The 17,654-nt window shown below is 43.4% G+C and overlaps 1 protein-coding gene across 1 annotated transcript in view; it reads left to right on the top strand.

The window, feature by feature from the left end:
- PCSK5 (proprotein convertase subtilisin/kexin type 5) overlaps positions 1–17,654 on the top strand; it is a 451,917-nt gene that overhangs the window by 343,335 nt on the left and 90,928 nt on the right. Inside the window, exons 21-22 of the mRNA XM_061200330.1 lie at positions 11,212–11,314; positions 17,402–17,538. Coding sequence (XP_061056313.1) covers positions 11,212–11,314; positions 17,402–17,538 — 240 coding nt within the window. The remainder of the gene's footprint in view (positions 1–11,211; positions 11,315–17,401; positions 17,539–17,654) is intronic.

Raw genomic sequence — 17,654 nt, 5'->3', positions numbered from 1 at the left:
GATGCTGAAGGGTCCCTCCCCTCCCCCAGGACAGTGATGTAACTAGAGCAGGAAGATGCAGTGGCCCCCCAGGAGACCCTGAGGGTCGGCTGGAGGTGGGCTCAGCTGTGAAGGGTGGAGGTCGGGCCCAGGCGAGGAGAGGTTACATCACTTGTGCAAGTTTACACAGGAAGCCCAAGAGAACCCTGGGATTCACGTCTAGGACAGCCAGCTCCAGACACAAGCACCTCACCTGTTCCTGCCTCTCCCGTCTCTGAGCGGGAAGAGGACAGCACTCGCTTATCCAAGGGCTCAGTGGGAAAGAGAGGAAGCCTGAAGGGGGGTGGGAGGCGCAGGCACTCTGCGGTGGTGCCAGAGGAGGTCCTAGACCTGGATCTCACGCTCTGGACAGAGCCTAAAGCCCTAATCGGACACAAACCATGCGCAAGGAGTCCGGTAGGCAGGGAAACACTTGAGACTCCGTCTCCGACGCCCAGGGCTCCTGAGGCCTCTCCGCTCTCAACACGAACTCCCCCTCCCATACACAGAACACAGCCACTCTCACGACATGCAGCCCTGCACCCACTGCCACTGTCATCTGCTCATGTGTGCCACCGTCACTGAGACAGAGAGGAAGCTCTGCAATTTATCCTGATACCAGCCAAGGAAGGAAGCTAAGTCTATCAGCCAAGGAAGGAAGCTAAGTCCGTTCCGGGCCACTCACCTAAAGGAGAAGCCGGTCGTCCAAGCGTAGCGTCTACGCCACCGCGGGGCCCAGAATCCCATGCTCTGAACCCGAGCTGGTGAAACGCTGCTTCTCGGGAGAAACCTGTGTGCCTTCCCAAACTTCTACCTCAGCAGCCTGAGAAGGGCACAGCCATAGCTCTGGAATTTTCCACAGCTACGCGCAGGGAAAGCTGGCTTTGCTCTGGTCGAGGGAGGCTGGCTCCCAGGGGCTGCTAATTACGTATGGAAATGACCTTGTGTGCGTGGATTGCGTCTTGCAGCTGAATTGCTTTGAGAGGTCATAGTTCTCCATCTCCAGGGTCATTAATTTCAGTTGCCTCATTGCCACCGACCTGTGCAGCCAGTACATTCTTCGAGTCCCCTCGGGGGTGGTGGAAAAGGCACAATTTGGGACCCAATGAGCCCAGGGTTTGAGTGATGTTCAGAGAGATCATATTTTGACGCCTGACTTCCTTATTTGGTCAAATGAAGATGATAGCCCCTACCCTACCTTATTAACTTGAGGTTTAACGAGGGAACATATTCAAAGTACCTGATAATTACAACTACCATTCTGTCATCCACTATGAGAGGTGCTTTCAGGTCTGTTTTCTCACTTGATCCCCACCACATTCTGTGAGAAAGAAAATATTATCCACAGTACACAGACGAGGAATGTCAGGGAAATATGTGACTTGATTAATGTCAGGCAGCTGGAGAAGGAAGCCAAAATCAAACCCAGGTGGGGATGACTCCAAAATTTGTGCATTTATCCAAAACAGTGCTTCCTACCACGCTGGCACTCCACTGTAGGCACACAGCAAACTTTGGTTCCCTGCTTTATTTCCACACTTGAGTCTTTTCAAAAGCACAATTTGGTCACTCTCAACAAAACATATGGCAGCCTAGCCCTATGAATTGGGAGATTGGGTTTGACATATATACACTAATATGTATAAAACAGATAACTAATAAGAACCTGCTGTATAAAAAATAAATAAAATAAAATTCAAAACAAACACACAAAAAAAACATACGGCAGCCTGACTCATCAAATGCTTCCCCAGTCACTAAGGGACTGAGGTGTTCTAGGTGCCATGCTCCATTCAGACTTGTCACTAGACAAACCAAACCATCTCTTAGAAGGCAGCATCCCCTGCCCAAGGATGCAGAGCGTTAATGATGACCCAATGAAAGATTAAATTGCCAGTTACCAGCTGAGGTGCAGGTGGAGCCCTAGGCCTTGGAAGGCAACTTCTTTCTCTTTCCAGGAGATTCTCTTTCTCTTAATTAGCAGTTAGGCTGCAACTTAGCACCAGCAGGCAGGGCTTGAGGAAAGACTAAGGAAGGGCGAGGAAAGACAAAGACAGCACTTTGGATGTGTTGATGCAGAGCAAGAGAAGGAGGGTAATTTGAGGATGTTCCCTCCCATGGGCACTGGAATTGGGGAAGGGACAGCAGTGGTGCCTTGAAGGGTTTAAGAGCAAGAGTTGTTTTTGTTTTGTTTTGTTTTACGTTTGTTAACTTAATTTTTTAATTTTAATTTTCTAAAATTTTTATACAAGTTTTTTTTTAATTTTTATTTATTTATTTATTTTTGGCTGTATTGGGTCTTCGTTTCTGTGCGAGGGCTTTCTCTAGTTGCGGCGAGCGGGGTCCACTCTTCATCGCGGTGCGCGGGCCTCTCACTGTCGCAGCCTCTCTTGTTGCGGAGCACACGCTCCAGACATGCAGGCTCAGTAGTTGTGGCTCACGGACTTAGTTGCTCCGTGGCACGTGGGATCTTCCCAGACCAGGGCTCGAACCCGTGTCCCCTGCATTGGCAGGCGGATTCTCAACCACTGTGCCACCAGGGAAGCCCTTTTATACAATTTTTGAAGGTTACTTTCCATTTACAGTTACTACAAAATATTGGCTATATTCCCCATGTTGTGCAATACATCCTGGAGCCTATCTTACACCCAATAGTTTGTATCTCCCACTCCCCAACCCCTATATTGCCCCTCCTTCTACCACTGGTAACCACTAGTTTGTTCTCTATATCTGTGAGTCTGTTTCTTTTTTGTTATATTCACTAGTTTGTTATATTTTTTTAGATTCCACATATAAGAGATATCATACAGTACGTGTCTTTCTTTGTCCGACTTATTTCACTTAGCATAATGCCCTCCAAGTCCATCCATGTTGCTGCAAATGGCAAAATTTCATTCTTTTTTATGCTGAGTAGTATTCCATTGTATATATTGGTGTGTGTGAGTGTATGTGTGTGTGTGTGTGTGTGTGTATATATATGTATGTATATATATCTCACACCTTCTTCATCCATTGATCTGTTGATAGACACTTAGGTTACTTCCATATCTTGGCAATTGTAAATAACACTGCTATGAACATTGGGGTGCATATATCTATTTGTATCAGTGTTTGGGGGTTTTTTTGGATATGTACCTAGGAGTGGAATTGCGGGGTCATATGGTAGCTCTATTTTTAGTTTTTTGAGAAACTTCCATGCTGTTTTCCACAGTGGCTGCACCAATTTACATTAAAAAAAAAAAAAGCAAGTTTTAAAAGCGGTTATTTAGGGAGGCTCTTTGGGTAACCATAGCAATGAAAGTACATGACAACAAGTCTCATCTTTGTGCCTGTGTTCAGGACTTCCATCACAGAAAACATTTAGATCATATTAAGCTCCTTGGGAAGGACTTTGGGTTTTAACTGATTCACATGCTAGGACCCTTGATTAGTTCAAAAGTGTCAGGAAGGCTCAGTGGACGACACTCCTGATAGTTTCCCCTGCCATTTTCATCACCCCCAAAGTGAAGGGAAATGATGCAGCCCTTAAGGCCTGATAGCTCCCCTGCTCACTCACTGGCTGACGGGAAGCTCTAGTCAACAACCTGTCCTTTCAAGTCACTTACTTTCTCAGTAAGTGTCTCCCATGCATGACCTGCCTCAGGTAATGAGCCATGTTTTCCAAAAGGTAAACAAGTTATTTTCTCAAATTATGATCACTTACTTCCAGCACTGGGTATTGAACCCCACATATCCCTTCACCATGAACACATCACATTCTGTACAGTTTCTCCCATGAGTAGTGCCTCTGCAGGCACAAATGATGGGAACACTGGGGGATAAAATCTTACCTCTGAGGAGGAGAGGGATGGAGTGCCCAAAAGAACCTGTAGCGAGTCTAGGCTCACTTACAGGGAGAGCAGACAGCCCACTAATTAGAGAGACCGTTAAGACACTTTGCACACCTCCGATGGGCAAAAAATGGATTCCTACCCACTGTACACTGCTTACGGGAAAGTGCTCATGGCTTCCCTCATCCACACATTCAACAATAGGCTTTGTAAATTTATTTTGTTTAAATGCAGATAACAATCACACTCATGCCTCTTGTCTTCTCTTGTGTCTGATCTTGGAACCAACTGTTCAGTGCCTTTTTAATTTTAGCATCCCTAACTAGGAAAAGAGTGACTTTTCACTAACATAAAGACAGTGCAAAATTCTCTTAATTGAGAAGATATACAGGAAAAAATCCATCTACACTAGATTTTCATATAAATTGAGGGACCAGAGAGAGGCTACTATAATTCTGGTTGTAAGCTATTTCTGAGGAGGCAGTTTATTTTGGTTGTGGACAGCAGTTAAGAAGTATAGAAAATCCCTTTGCAGAGTTCCAACCAATTATTTTATTCATTCAAAAAAAATTGGGGGATTCCTCTTAAAAGCTTCTAGCCTAGTGGACAGAATAAGCTGCTTGTAAAATATCAATTCGATAAGCAGAATTGCCTTTTAATAAATGGTGGCCATTTTATCTGAGAAAATAAATTTGGAAGTTATATTCAATCATTGAGTAAATCCGCTTAGTGCAGTATGCCAGCTCAAAGTTCATTTGTTTACACAGTGAATTCCTTTTTGATACCCTTACCTCACCAAGTGGTTTAGAGGAGGCATGTACTCAGTTCTTTCTTTTTATAAATAGCAAAGCTACTTGGAACTCCAAAAGGGGAAATGAATTGGTACCAGGGAAATATTGCAGAAAGAGCATGGCTCAGACTCAGACAAACCTGGGTCACAACCCAACTCTGTCACTCACCTAGTTGAGTGAATTTATGCAAAATTTTTCATCTCTCTGAGCCTTGGTTTCTCATTCACAAAAGGGACTGTTGTCTGGCTTAAACATTACATATTACAAATACATACAGTATTTGTAATATGGTAGGTGTCGGTGAATGGGAGCTTGTGTGATTGCTGCATCACCACTCTACTCAGGTGTGTTGGCCAAGACTTCACTTTGGATACATTTTTTTAGCAGCCTGACTATGCTCAGGGCCCAAACAGCAGGGAAAAACTAAAAGGATCAACTCTTAATTCCTTGCTCTTCGGACAGCATGCAGGCTGAGGGAAACAAAACATTCGCGAGTGTGTTGGATCCACATTTTACAATCCGTCTTTTTGCAGGAGTGCCAGCCTATGGGGGTGCCAGAGTAGCATTTCAGAGCATCTGCACAAACCACACAGAAGAACACTAGCACCTGAGAATGAAAAAGCAATGGGATCAGGAAGGATAAGTCTCGTCAATCAGAAAAGCCTGTGGGGGAGGAAAAGTGGAAATCACTAAGAGGACGAGATAGAGAAGCAGTAGCCCCCAGACACCTCCAGGCTGTGGAAACAGAACTCTGCTTTGAGCTGACTCCGCCTTTGTAACTTCTAATGGAAAGGAAAAACAGTGTTCCATCTGCCAGATGGCTCCATTTTCACAAGCTTTATCCACTTACTCATGTATCTCCATTATCACAGGAGGTCTCCCAAGACTCAATTTAACAAACTGGCTCCCCAAGATGGCTGGTTCTCTTTGGACCCATCCCCAAACGCAGATAATCCTGAGGTTTTTAGTTAAAATCAAGTATTGCCCTTCTAGGGAATAAACTCATTGTGTAGACGTGTGTGTGTGTGTGTGTGTGTGTGTGTGTGGCAAAATGTATTGTACGTAACATAAAATTTACTATTTTAACCATTATTAGTGTACAGTTTTACAGCGTTAATTACATTCACATCGTAGTGCAACCCTTATCGCTATCCATCACCAGAACTTTTTCATCTTCCCCAGCTGAAACTCTGTACCCATTAAGCAATAACTCCCCACTTCCCCGCTTCCCCCAGCTCCTGGCAACCTCCATTTTACTTTCTGTCCCTCTGAAGTTGACTACTCTAGGTACCGCGTATAAATGGAATCATGCAATATTTGTCCTTTTGTGACTGGTTTATTTCACTTAGCATATGTCTTCAAGTTTCATCATTGTTGTGGCATGTGTCAGAATTTCCTTCCTTTTTAAGGCTAAATAATTGTGTAGACTTTTAAGTGAAGATATTGCAGTCTCAGTTGATGGCCTCATATTCTGAACTTTGCTATAAAACTTCACACTTAATGAGGCCTTAAAAACTGAATTATTTCATTAGTATATAACTGGTTGAAAGTGTTACTGTGCATTTATTGTAGCTGGTGGAAAGTAATAAATATATGGATTTCTTTTCATGAAAACTGTCTGCACACATTGGTATCTTAAGTTGGAAACTAGTTGTTGGCATCCTTGCAAAGAGATAGTATTATTTGATTAGCACTTCTGGTTGTAGAAACATTCAGGAAAGTCACATTCTATGATACCTGGCATCTGAGTGATAAGAGGTCTACATAAACAGAGGTCTACAGATAATTCAGTACTCCAAGGTTGCTCACTGAAATAACCAGATCAAAAACCAAATGGCTGATTTCTCATCCAATGTCCCTCCTATTTTCTCTTACTAATCACCCTTGCTAAAAAGCTGTTTTAAACTCACATCATAATCTACTTATGTGTTTATTAGTTTACTTGGCTTATATATTTATTTGCTTAAATATTACAATAAATTTGACTCTAATCAATAAAGAAATATTACAAGGTACCAAAGAAAGCAAAGCATTTCAGCCGGAGACATGAAGCTCTTCTAGCCATGTAAGCCTAAAAAATATTGCTATGTGAGTCTCAACCATGTTTGGTAGCTGCGGAGGATGTAATCAATGTTCACCTATTCTGGATGATTTCATAAAGTTTATTTATAACTTAGACTTGTTAACACAAACACATTCTGCAGTGTCATCAAGAGGTAGAACAGGTGTACTAAGGCACTTACTTATACTTGTAAACTTTTAAATTTACAAGTATTAATTTTTAAGCTGTGTCTTCAACTGCTGAGACATCATTCCTCCCCACGAGACCCTACTGCCTCAGTGGCCTTTGAACTATTATAAGATGGGATGAGAAAGAAACTAAAAGGGGAATGAAAAAATTTTGATGACAGGAGAAAGATAATTTGGACATGATAATAATGGATGAAGACACCAGAAGGGAGAGCTTGGAGGCTGAGGAGGAGAACAAAAATATTGACCCCGAAGTCTGTGCTAAAGTGATTTTTCCTAAGAATTTTGTATATCACGCCTGTCATAAACATTCAGCTTCATTGTGCAATGAAAACAGATGACAAGAATTTACTGCTCCAACAACCAAAAAAAAAAAGCAACTTGACTATGTCCTTGGAATCTAGTTTCTTTGCTTTCAAATGTGCAGTGGAACACTTGTGTCTGCAAGGGCTGGGGGCAGTTGTTTATGTAACTCATTGGACGTCTACATAAATATGAAAAACGGGACAGGTTTCTCTATTCTCATCTGTTCTAAAGCCAGAGTTGGCTCTCAAGTTAAGAGGCATGCAGACTGGAGAGAGATGCACAGTTTAGCTGTCTTACGCTGATTCTCTTACATAAGCTTCTAGGTTATGAGATTTTCTCCATTCTGTTTCCAAATGGTAGTAGGAAAAGACATGTTTTAAGAGTCACTTATCAGGGAAGAAAAATGCTTCCGAAGGTTTTAAGTTGGGGAGAACTTTTATAGATCCGAGGATGGTGGGAGATGTGATGAAAGGACTAAAGACAGACTGGTGGAGAAATATCCTGAGGGGGCTTCCCTGGGGGCTTCCCTGGTGGCGCAGTGGTTAGGAATCCGCCTGCCAATGCAGGGGACACGGGTTCGTGCCCCGGTCCGGGAAGATCCCACATGCCACGGAGCGGCTAGGCCCGTGAGCCACAACTACTGAGCCTGCGCGTCTGGACCCTGTGCTCCGCAACAGGAGAGGCCGTGACAGTGAGAGGCCCGCGCACCGCGATGAAGAGTGGCCCCCGCTCGCCGCAACTAGAGAAAGCCCTCGCACAGAAACGAAGACCCAACACAGCCAAAAATAAATAAATTAATTAAAAAAAAAAAAAAAATCCTGAGGAAAGATTAAGAGCATTAGATGGAGATTTGAGAATGGCCAAGAAAAAAGACTAACTTCCTCAGAGACAGAAGACAGGTGAACATTCAAGAAGATAGGAATTTTGACATTGAAAAAAAGGATGCTGGGGAAACTCAGTATCTTATCAGAAAATTAGGTAGTGAGGTCACATTCTGAGAAAGAATGGGGAAAGAATGGTGGGACTGAGTCTTGGGAAGGTTGGACTAGCCCAAATGAGGAATGCAAGAGGGAACTAAACAGATGAATGAAGGGATGACCAAGCAGCCTAGGGCACCACCTGGGTAAGCTAGACTCATAATGGGGCTTAAGAAGGTTGTGTCTGGAGTGGGTACTTGAAATCTCAGAGATGGGGCAATTCCAAGTGATGATTATATCTAAGGTGGCACTTTGTCAGTACCAACAGAAGCCATAATAGTTGAGCAGATCAAGGAAGTACAAGGCCAAGCTGTCAGTGCCACCTACTGGCTTACGGAAGCCAATGAGGAGGCAAATCAGATACAGAGGAGAGTTTAAAATTTTCACAGTAATAACTGAATAACCCTTGCTTGACCTAGCCATGCACCATCTGTAATTACAAAGGAGACTTTGGACGTAGATGTAGGATAACTCGCAGAACCATCTAAATAGCAGTTGATTTAGCAGAGCAAGGTATATTTAGTTTAAAATCCTACCCTAGCATTGACTCTAATATATCGTGAAGATTAAGGTGGACAGCTATCAGGAGTTGGGAGACCCAAACCACTGTCTCAGTTCCTATAAGCATGGATGCCAAGGCAAAGGAATGGTCTTTGCCTCTAGGTCTAGTCAGAGTCCAGCGTATGCCCTTGTTCTTTGTTTCAGACCTTAACTTAGACTGTCCAAGAGGTCAAAGACATGTGGCCAGCATTTGGATTATAACTATCTCTTAAAAATCGTTCTACTCAAAAATCTTTGAGAAGCCAAGAACAGGGCCTATCTAATTTCTATCTCTAAATCTCACCTAGTACCTGGCATATAGATGTTCAGAAAATATCATGGAATGAATGAGTGAATGAATGAGTGAGTGAGCTGTGCTCTCTATGATCCTACATTTCTCTAGAATACACTTTCTTTGGGTTTAGGAGCCTCTGTAACCCTCCCCCATTCCTGTTCCACTCAGCACACATCTTGTGAAAGACACATAGCTGTCATCTAACTCTGTAAACACAAATTGTTTTCATCGGCCATGTAGGCATGATCTCCTTCTTCTTACTTGGTCCACCCTGGATCCTCTGCTCTTTATCTGGCTGATGCCTGGACTGATGACTGCTCCATTGGTTGTGCCTTGCACAACAAAAGTGGAAGAGATTTCAGCAAGGGCAACAATTAAGAGGGGAATGGGGGAGCCTGAAAAAATAAAAAAGGAGGCTGAAGAACTATAATGCCTGTGTTGAGTGAGACAGTCGCATCTTGAAGTCACCACTCCTACTAGACAGAAGCCCCAGCTTTTTTCTGCCTCAGGACTGCCGATTACCAAGAGTACACCTAGTCCATTCTAACACCTTTGCGTGAGTTAGTAAAAGGCGCCCCTTACAGAGGCAGAGGCTGTCCAGCTTGGTGGGATGAACATGGGGGGGGGGTGGATTTCCACCTCCACTTGACCATTTGAGAAGGCACCTTGTGCAGTGAACAACCTGCCCATTTACATTCTTTGCCCCCTCTTGTTCCTCACTCTTTAGGGGCTAGGACTTCTGGGAGTCACTCCTGGGCTAAGAACCACAGTCCCATTCTGAAGGTTATGTATCAGATTTCTGGTCCACACTGTACCTTGGCAACTATTAGAAGGCACAGAAGAACAGGGTCCAAGATGTGCAGCGTGTGCCACTGTTAGATGCTTGCATTGCTCTGAGTATGTACTTTTCCCCATTAGTTAACAAAACCAATAGAATAACTCTCTGTGAAAGGCTTTTTCTGCCAGGTAAGGGCAAACTCTGGTTGCCTCTTCATTTTCACTTTTGTGGTTTAGTGCTAGCAAGTGGAAGATTTATGTAGGTAAGGTTTACCTTACCCAACTCTGCTAGTTCAGTAAAGCTATGGGAAAAGGCAGAGGGGTAGACTTCCTTCCACTCCTCGCCAGTCAGGTCCAAGTTTCCAGGGCTTTTTGCAAGGCAACTACAATAAATCAGGCCATGAATCTTGGAGTCTGCGTAAGACCCCTCGATCAAACCGAGGGTGAGTCTTGCTCCCTCACTCTTCTGGCTGGATCTCAGATGAACAATCTTCAGACAGGCTTAGGGGCTGTGAAAGTTGGGGCTGAAGTGGGAGGCAAGTGAAGGTTGTGACTCTACTGAAATCTGAACCTATATTTTCTGGGCACGATCAGTTTCCAAATCACACAAAGTGGCTCTTTGGATCAGACTGAAGACACTTTTTGACTTTTTTTCTTTTTTAAGACAGTGTCAGAAGAGGATGAGTGTAGTGTGAATAGAGGGTTGAATTCAATGAATAGACACCCATCATGAGGTAATCACCTGCAATGAGGTTGGCCTCTCTCCACCATGGGAGAAATTTTTTAAATGTCCACAAGTTTGTGAGGCTGAACTTGCTTCATGGAAAGTTCATGTGGAAAGGCCTCATCTGGGTCTTTCCTTGGGAGAGATAAACTTTCTAAGTCAGTGAAGAATTCTCTGGCTATCTCTTTATTGTTACTCTTTCAGGGTGAGATGCAGCTCACATCTGTCCAATGTCAGCCAACATTCAATTCCCATTTTTGACTAGTAACCACAATCCCCCCCAGAGCGGTGGCACAAGATCTGGGTGGGTCCTGCCTGTGGCTTGACTTCAACCAAGATTATAACTGGGCTCTTCGTGGGCCAGGAGCCCTCAGGTTTTAACAGGAAGATTAGTAGGAGCTCAGTAAAGGGGTCCTATGGGATGCCCGCCCCCCCACCCCGGCCTCTCCCTACTTATAATATCTGTAACACATGTTGACTAGATCCAAAATTATGTCATTGCCTCATAACTTTTTGAGGTTCCAACTTCCGGGGCCCTTGGGTGAAGAGCAGACTGGCTGCTGAAGTCATTCAAGGTCTCTTCTCTCTGTGTTGTCTCCATCACTTTTGGGCAGCCACAGAGGGATCTGGCTGCTCTCAGACTGACAGCCCAGACAGCACTGCCATGCAGAAATGAGATAAACAACTAGATTTTGTTCCCCAGGAGAATACATTGACGAGCACGGCCTCTGCCAGATCTGTGAAGCCTTGTGTGCCAAGTGCCGGGGGCCAACCCAGGAAGACTGCACTGGCTGCCCCGGCACAAGGTGAGTGACCTTTCTTGTATCTCCTGGGGTTGGGAGTTCATGAGATGCAGGATGTAGAAAGGAGGTGCTTACCTAGAAGCACCCCTTGGGCCTACAGGAAAAAGAATCAAACTCCTTCCCCTGACACAGAAACCTGCTGTGGTCTGGCCCAAGGTCAGAGGTCTGCAGTGTCCTCCCCCTGTGGTGCCCCGTAACCACTGTGAGAATCGGTTCCCTGGACACTACAGGGGCTTTCTCATCAGTGAAGGTGGTGGTGGCTTTGATGCCTAGAATCTCATCCCTTTCTGCACACCCATCCCTCAACCATCATCTCCATCTGCTAATAAAATATCTACTCCTATTTCTAGAGTTAGTTCAAGGGTGAACTGTTCTATGAAAGCATTTTTTACCTCTTTCCAATAGAATTAACCTCACCCTCTTTATGGTCCCCTGTGCTGTGTACAAACTTCCATAAGTGCACCTGTGACATTTTAAGACATTGACTTACAAATCTACTTGTTAGACTGTAAGCCCCTTGAAATACTCATCTTCGTATCTCCATTACCTATCACAGTGCTAAGAAAACAGTAGGCACTCAATCAGTGTTTGATAACTGAATGAATGAGGAAATAGCAAGTATCCGAATGGGATGAGCATCTTTGCTAATACATTGAGAATTTATAATGAAGAGAGTTGGGAGCCCGTTGCATTTTTAATCAACACTCCTCTAATTCTAGCACTTAATATTTGTTGGCCTCATCTGCTCTGATAAATGCGTAGGAAGCAAGGTTTCTCCCAAGACCAGTATAATGAGGCTGCTCCAGTGGCAGGTGAGTCTCTAGGATGGATGTTCCCTCTGCCTTGAACAACAGTCATTTCATCTAATTCTTTATCAGGACTGTAATACCCTGAGTAGGAACTGTGGTGTATTTGTCTCCTTATTCCCCTACAGTGATCAACACATAGTAGTAGTTCAATAAATATATGTGTTATTGAACTTGATGAAGTGTGTAATTAGTATCATGTGCTTGGTTCTCCAAATAGCTCCCTCAGAAAGAGAAAGAGAGAGAGAGAGAGGAGGGAAGGAGGAAAGGAAGGAAACACAAAAGAACAGTCTTATTAAGAATTCTTAATGCTGTGATAACATTTTCTAAGTGTCTCTTTAAGATACCTATGCCTCTTGAGTTTGCTTTAAGCCAGCTTCAAGACATGCTATTAGATACAGACAACATTTTGAAAATAGGTCCTTTTTCTCCTCTAACTCCTCACCACATCAACAATCAAATCCCATCGCATGTTTGGACATCTTTGAACCAAGGGAACTTTTTAGCATTTGTTTAATAAGGCAGCTACCATCATCCAGTGTATATTGCGGAAGTCATGATTGTCCCAGGCTCACCAGGAGTGAGAAAAAAATTCAACTACCATCAGTGGCCATTTTTTTAAAAATCGAAGCTCATTGGTACAAGAAGATCAGAGGTACACCTCCTGTGCCATTTGAATAGTTTGGCTTCAGCAGCCCATTCTTTAGCTTTTGAAGATAGAAAAGCATGTGTGTAGATCTCAAACCAGGTGTCCTCCTAGAAACCCTATTGCTCAGGAACAATTTTTTTCTCATCTCCCTGAGCACCCCATTTCTTTCCCCATTTCTCTTCCTTGATGTCAGTTACTTGCAAATACATCCAAGAAAGGACATCGCATCATGGCAATGAACTAGCTGACTTTTCTTATCTGCATTTTCCAGAAAGGGGTTAGAAGATGAGGAGAAAGAAACTATTTTGAAAGATGGTGTCATTGACTTATTTGTCCTCAAAGGGCAGCCAAGTATTTTCCTTAAGTATTTTCCAAAGTATTTCCTTGAGTAGAATCAGGTCTACTCAAGACGGTCTTGAGCACCTGCTTTATGTCTGGCTCAGAGTTAGGTGCAAATCCATGGATTTTTATAGGTGGTTCAGGAGGTCAAAGTCAAGGGCTGGTGAAGCACTCAGGGACCAGAACACTGGGGGAGCTTTAACACCCTAGGCCTGAAGCAAACCCTGTAGCCATAGAAGAAGGGATGTCTGATAGAAACTGGAGCTGGAGGGGACATAGCCACTCCAGAATCATGTGAGGAGGAAGCCAGGTTGTGGCTCCAGAGGAATAAATACCCCAATCTCTCTCCCCCCCCCACCCTCAGATCTCCTGCTGGTGTTTCCCTGTCTGAAACACCTGGATGCCAATGGGGAACACCATTTACAAGTGAGGGAAGTGAGCTTGGAGACACAGTCTCCAAGTGGGCACTTCCAGGGCATAGCAGGTCAGAGAATGGCAGAAAATGGATCTGGGGTGGGGGTAAGGGGTAAGGTGAGACAAACAGAATAAACTATTGGTCACTCTGAGTTTCTTCCTATTCTTAAGCTTTTGGGGTATCTCCAGTCCTGGCACAATAAAGGTCATCCCTAAAGGAGTTTTTGTCTGGGAAAGGAATGTTAACTTTTAACTTAGAGGTTTTCTTCAAAACAATATGAGAGGGAAGTAAATCACTGGGGATGTAGATGAAATAAGATTGGCCATGTGTTGACAATTATTGAAGCTGAGTGATGAGTACTTAGGGGGGGTTCTGTTATGTCTTGTTTATTTTATATATGTTTAAATTTTTCCATAATAAAATTTGAAAAAATAATTTAACTCTGAAGTTGTTTTAAAGGAAATTGAAACTTGAAAAGCTCTCTCTTCATCTTCTAGTTTTCCCTCTACATTTCTATAAACCTTTGGGTTTATCTAGCTCCTTCAAGATGATTAAAAACTTGGGGGAAGCAAGTATCGCCTTTGCCACCGCTATTTAACATGTCTAGCTCTGTAATGCCGTGGTCCTCACTGCCCGAGCTAATTTCCCAACCCAGTCCTGAAGGAACTGCAGAGTCTATGAACTAATTAAAAGCATGTAAAAGTTTTCTGACCCACCCTCAAATATTTTATTTGATCTGTTTCAAGAATTCAGGAAAAAAAAGATCCTTTGCGGGATTTCATTCTGTTACAACGTTAAAGTGCCCAGAAATTACAGTAAATGCCCTTGTGATGGCTTTAGTTAGACCAAACCAATGATCAGAGCAGAGGACCAGCTAACTCTGACTTGCAACTCTTCTGTTCCAGTTCACATCTCTCTCACACACACACACACACACACACCCTGGGGCTTCTGGAAAATTTAGTGCCAATGTTGAGAACTTCACCTCTGCCCAGCTCTTCAGCACTTGGTTTTACCACCTTCTTCCTTTCCACGAGCCTGTTGGACCTGGAATGGTTCACAGCTTATGAAAAGGCCAAGAGCGTGCGTGACTTGGGGAGAGAAGGGCTTCCTCTGCAGAGATGAGCTTGCCTGAGTGTCCTAGAAATCCACAAACTGGATGATTGGTGGTCCCAGAGATGGCTTGAGTTCGCTTTGAAGAAAATTTTCATCAGCCCCATGGAACCCAGAACAAGATATCTCTTCTCCTCCACTAGGGGAGATTTGGTAGTGGCGGTAGAAATCTGTGTCACTTGAAATGGGACTTTTCTTCAAGTTCCTTAGCAATTGTTCTTGAGCGGGATGGGGAGGTTGCAAGGGATGATGTGATTCAGTGCCTTCACTCAAGCATGACTGTTGTCCTTATCATTCGATCTTTATAAAGAATCATGTTCTTACAAAAACTGGGTATGTCACCTGTGCTTTCTTCAGGGTAGAGACAGAGGGAGGTGGTTTGAAGCACAATTATTTGCTTGGTACTTTCTTAAAATAAGCTCTCAAGTAAGAAAGACAGCCCCTTCCCTACATAAACATGGCAGCGCTACACTATCTGTTTCACCTCCATACCCACCCAAGTTCCTGAAGGGTTTTAAATGGTTCCAACCATTGACAGTATTAGATCACCTCTCAAGAGAAATAATTGCCCCAAACCAATCTGTCATCTCTTCCTATAAAGAACAAAATGGTGATGTACTTTCCATCTCTTTTTCAACTTAATTTAGCAAGAAAATGAACCTTCACAAATAAACATGACTCATTCTCCTTTTCAGTGGAGAACAGAGCAGTTCACTTGTTTAAAAACCTCAGAAAGCTCCTACATAGTTTTTCTTAAAGGGAGGTTTTTGTTTTGTTTCCGTTTTTTTAACTAGCTACAACCAAATTATTCCTTGACAAATCTTCTAGCTAAGAAACCAGAGCAAGGGTGGGACCAGGATATTCCCAGCTGGCATTAGTGCCATCAGCTAAAAGTCTGCAGCATAGTCTTCTCATTACGGGTCATGGTGCAGGAGATCTGTTTCAACATGAACAACCAGCTGTGTGTGCATGTCTGTTTAGGGCTGGGATTCTACACTCTGCAGCAGGCCAAAAGGATTGTTGACTCCAGTGATGCTGGGTATGGTGACCAGAGCCTGAGGGGCTGAGGATCCAAGAACGAGGTGTCCTTCTTGTATGCTTGGCCTTAATCCCATTCTGTTTCCAAACAGATGCAAATGACACAGACTTTCAGGGACGAGATGGAAGACTGCAGCAACACATATTCAAGATGCCTTGTCCCCACCCCAATTTCCTCCAAACCTGGTATTGAAATGCCAATCCTCCATTTAGGGCTGATTCTAGCTATAGAAACACAGGGATTTAGACAAGTAAACACCACCCCAGGAATGAGTTGCTCAAAACCTACACCTGGCCTTCTGTGTGACATCCAGACTGGGGAGAGAGAGAGAGAGAAAAACCCTAGCTTTGCTTGCAGGCCCTCAGTTCTCCCAGATCTGGATGCCACCATCACACCCTTGGAGGTATCACACCCTCATGACTGACACAGTAACTACTGCTCTAAGGGAGCTCTCTGAGATGCCAGTTTGGCACCACCTGTATTACTTAGGTAGGAATCATTTAGCAAATTCCATAGTAACCCAGACTATCACTGAGAAGTTCTCCAAGTATGCTCTCTAGACCAGCACCATGAACATCATCTAGGAACTTGTCAAAAATACAGAATCTCGGCTCTCTACCCACAGAAACTCTGGGGGTGGAGCTCCCCATCTCACTTAATCCATTCACATGACCCATCTGACTCTTGCACTTAGACATTGTGGATTTTCTTCTGAGGAAAATTCTTGGACACAATTTACTTCATCACATTTGCTCTTGGGATTACTTTCAAGGGAAAGAAGAAGCAAAATTTTGAAAACATTAACCATGACATTATGGTATATATATATATAAATATATTGTATGTGTATAAAACCAAAGGTTTTAGAAGCCCACATGCTAACTTATCAGCAGTGCCCTTGTAGGTGATGGCAAACATGGTCAGAAAATAGGGACTGTGGTACCCTATACATCAGGAAATACTTGCAAAAATGACAGAGTTCAACTATATATAGAATAGATAACTAATAAGAACCTACTGAATAGCACAGGGAACTCTATTCAATATTCTGTAATCACCTGTATGGGAATAGAATTTAAAAAAGAGTGGATATGTGTGTATGTATAACTGACTCACTTTGCTGTACAGCAGAAACTAACACAACATTGTAAATCAACTATACTCCAATAAAAAAATTAATTTAAAAAAAGTAAAAAAAAAAATCAGAATTCATAGATTACTTGCCATATGTGTAGGTCAAGTTTATAAGTAGCACCTAAACTACAGGATGGTGCTTCTTTGGGAGCCCTTGGACTTGACATTCCCATTGCAAAGTGTGGCCATGCTGATAACTAAAGAAAGAATATTTACTCCAAGGCCTCTGGATTCAAAAACCCATTTAGTGTCTTGAAAGTTCAAAGACCTCCATATGAGTGTTGGCCGGGTTTGGCTGGAGCCTACAGTGTGAGTTTAATCCCCGGGGTACTGGTTAATTTGTTTGAAACTAGAATCAAGATTACATCTCCAGCCAGTTCCTGGCATGCCTGCTGTTGGGTCCAAATCTCTGGCCAAGGATGAGTACATGACCAATATTCCCCATGTTCTAAGATGATCAGTCCCAGGCATCACCCTTGTTTCTCGAACAATGAAACCAAGAATGTGCAGCGAAACACAAACACCACATGTTCTCGTACTTAACACCATTCCATAAAGTCACCCTTACAAACTCTAAAAGTATGGTTTCTTCTAGGATTTTTGATGATGGTCGCTGCGTTTTGAACTGTCCCTCGGGCAAATTTGAATTTAAGAACCAATGCCATCCATGCCACTCCACCTGCCAAGAATGCCAAGGAGATGAGCCCTCCAACTGTACCTCCTGTGGAGTAGGTGAGGGAATCTGGTTGCTTACTTCTTCTTCCTGCTGCAAACCTGCTCGCCCACTGGACATTATTTGGTTTGACTAAAAAGCTTCATCTCTGGGGACAAGGGGGTGAGATTAGACA

Source organism: Eubalaena glacialis, chromosome 9, assembly GCF_028564815.1.
Source record: "Eubalaena glacialis isolate mEubGla1 chromosome 9, mEubGla1.1.hap2.+ XY, whole genome shotgun sequence".
Classification (NCBI taxonomy): Eukaryota; Metazoa; Chordata; class Mammalia; order Artiodactyla; family Balaenidae; genus Eubalaena; species Eubalaena glacialis.
Note: the sequence above shows the minus strand (reverse complement) of the source record. Positions and strands in the feature narration are given on the sequence as shown.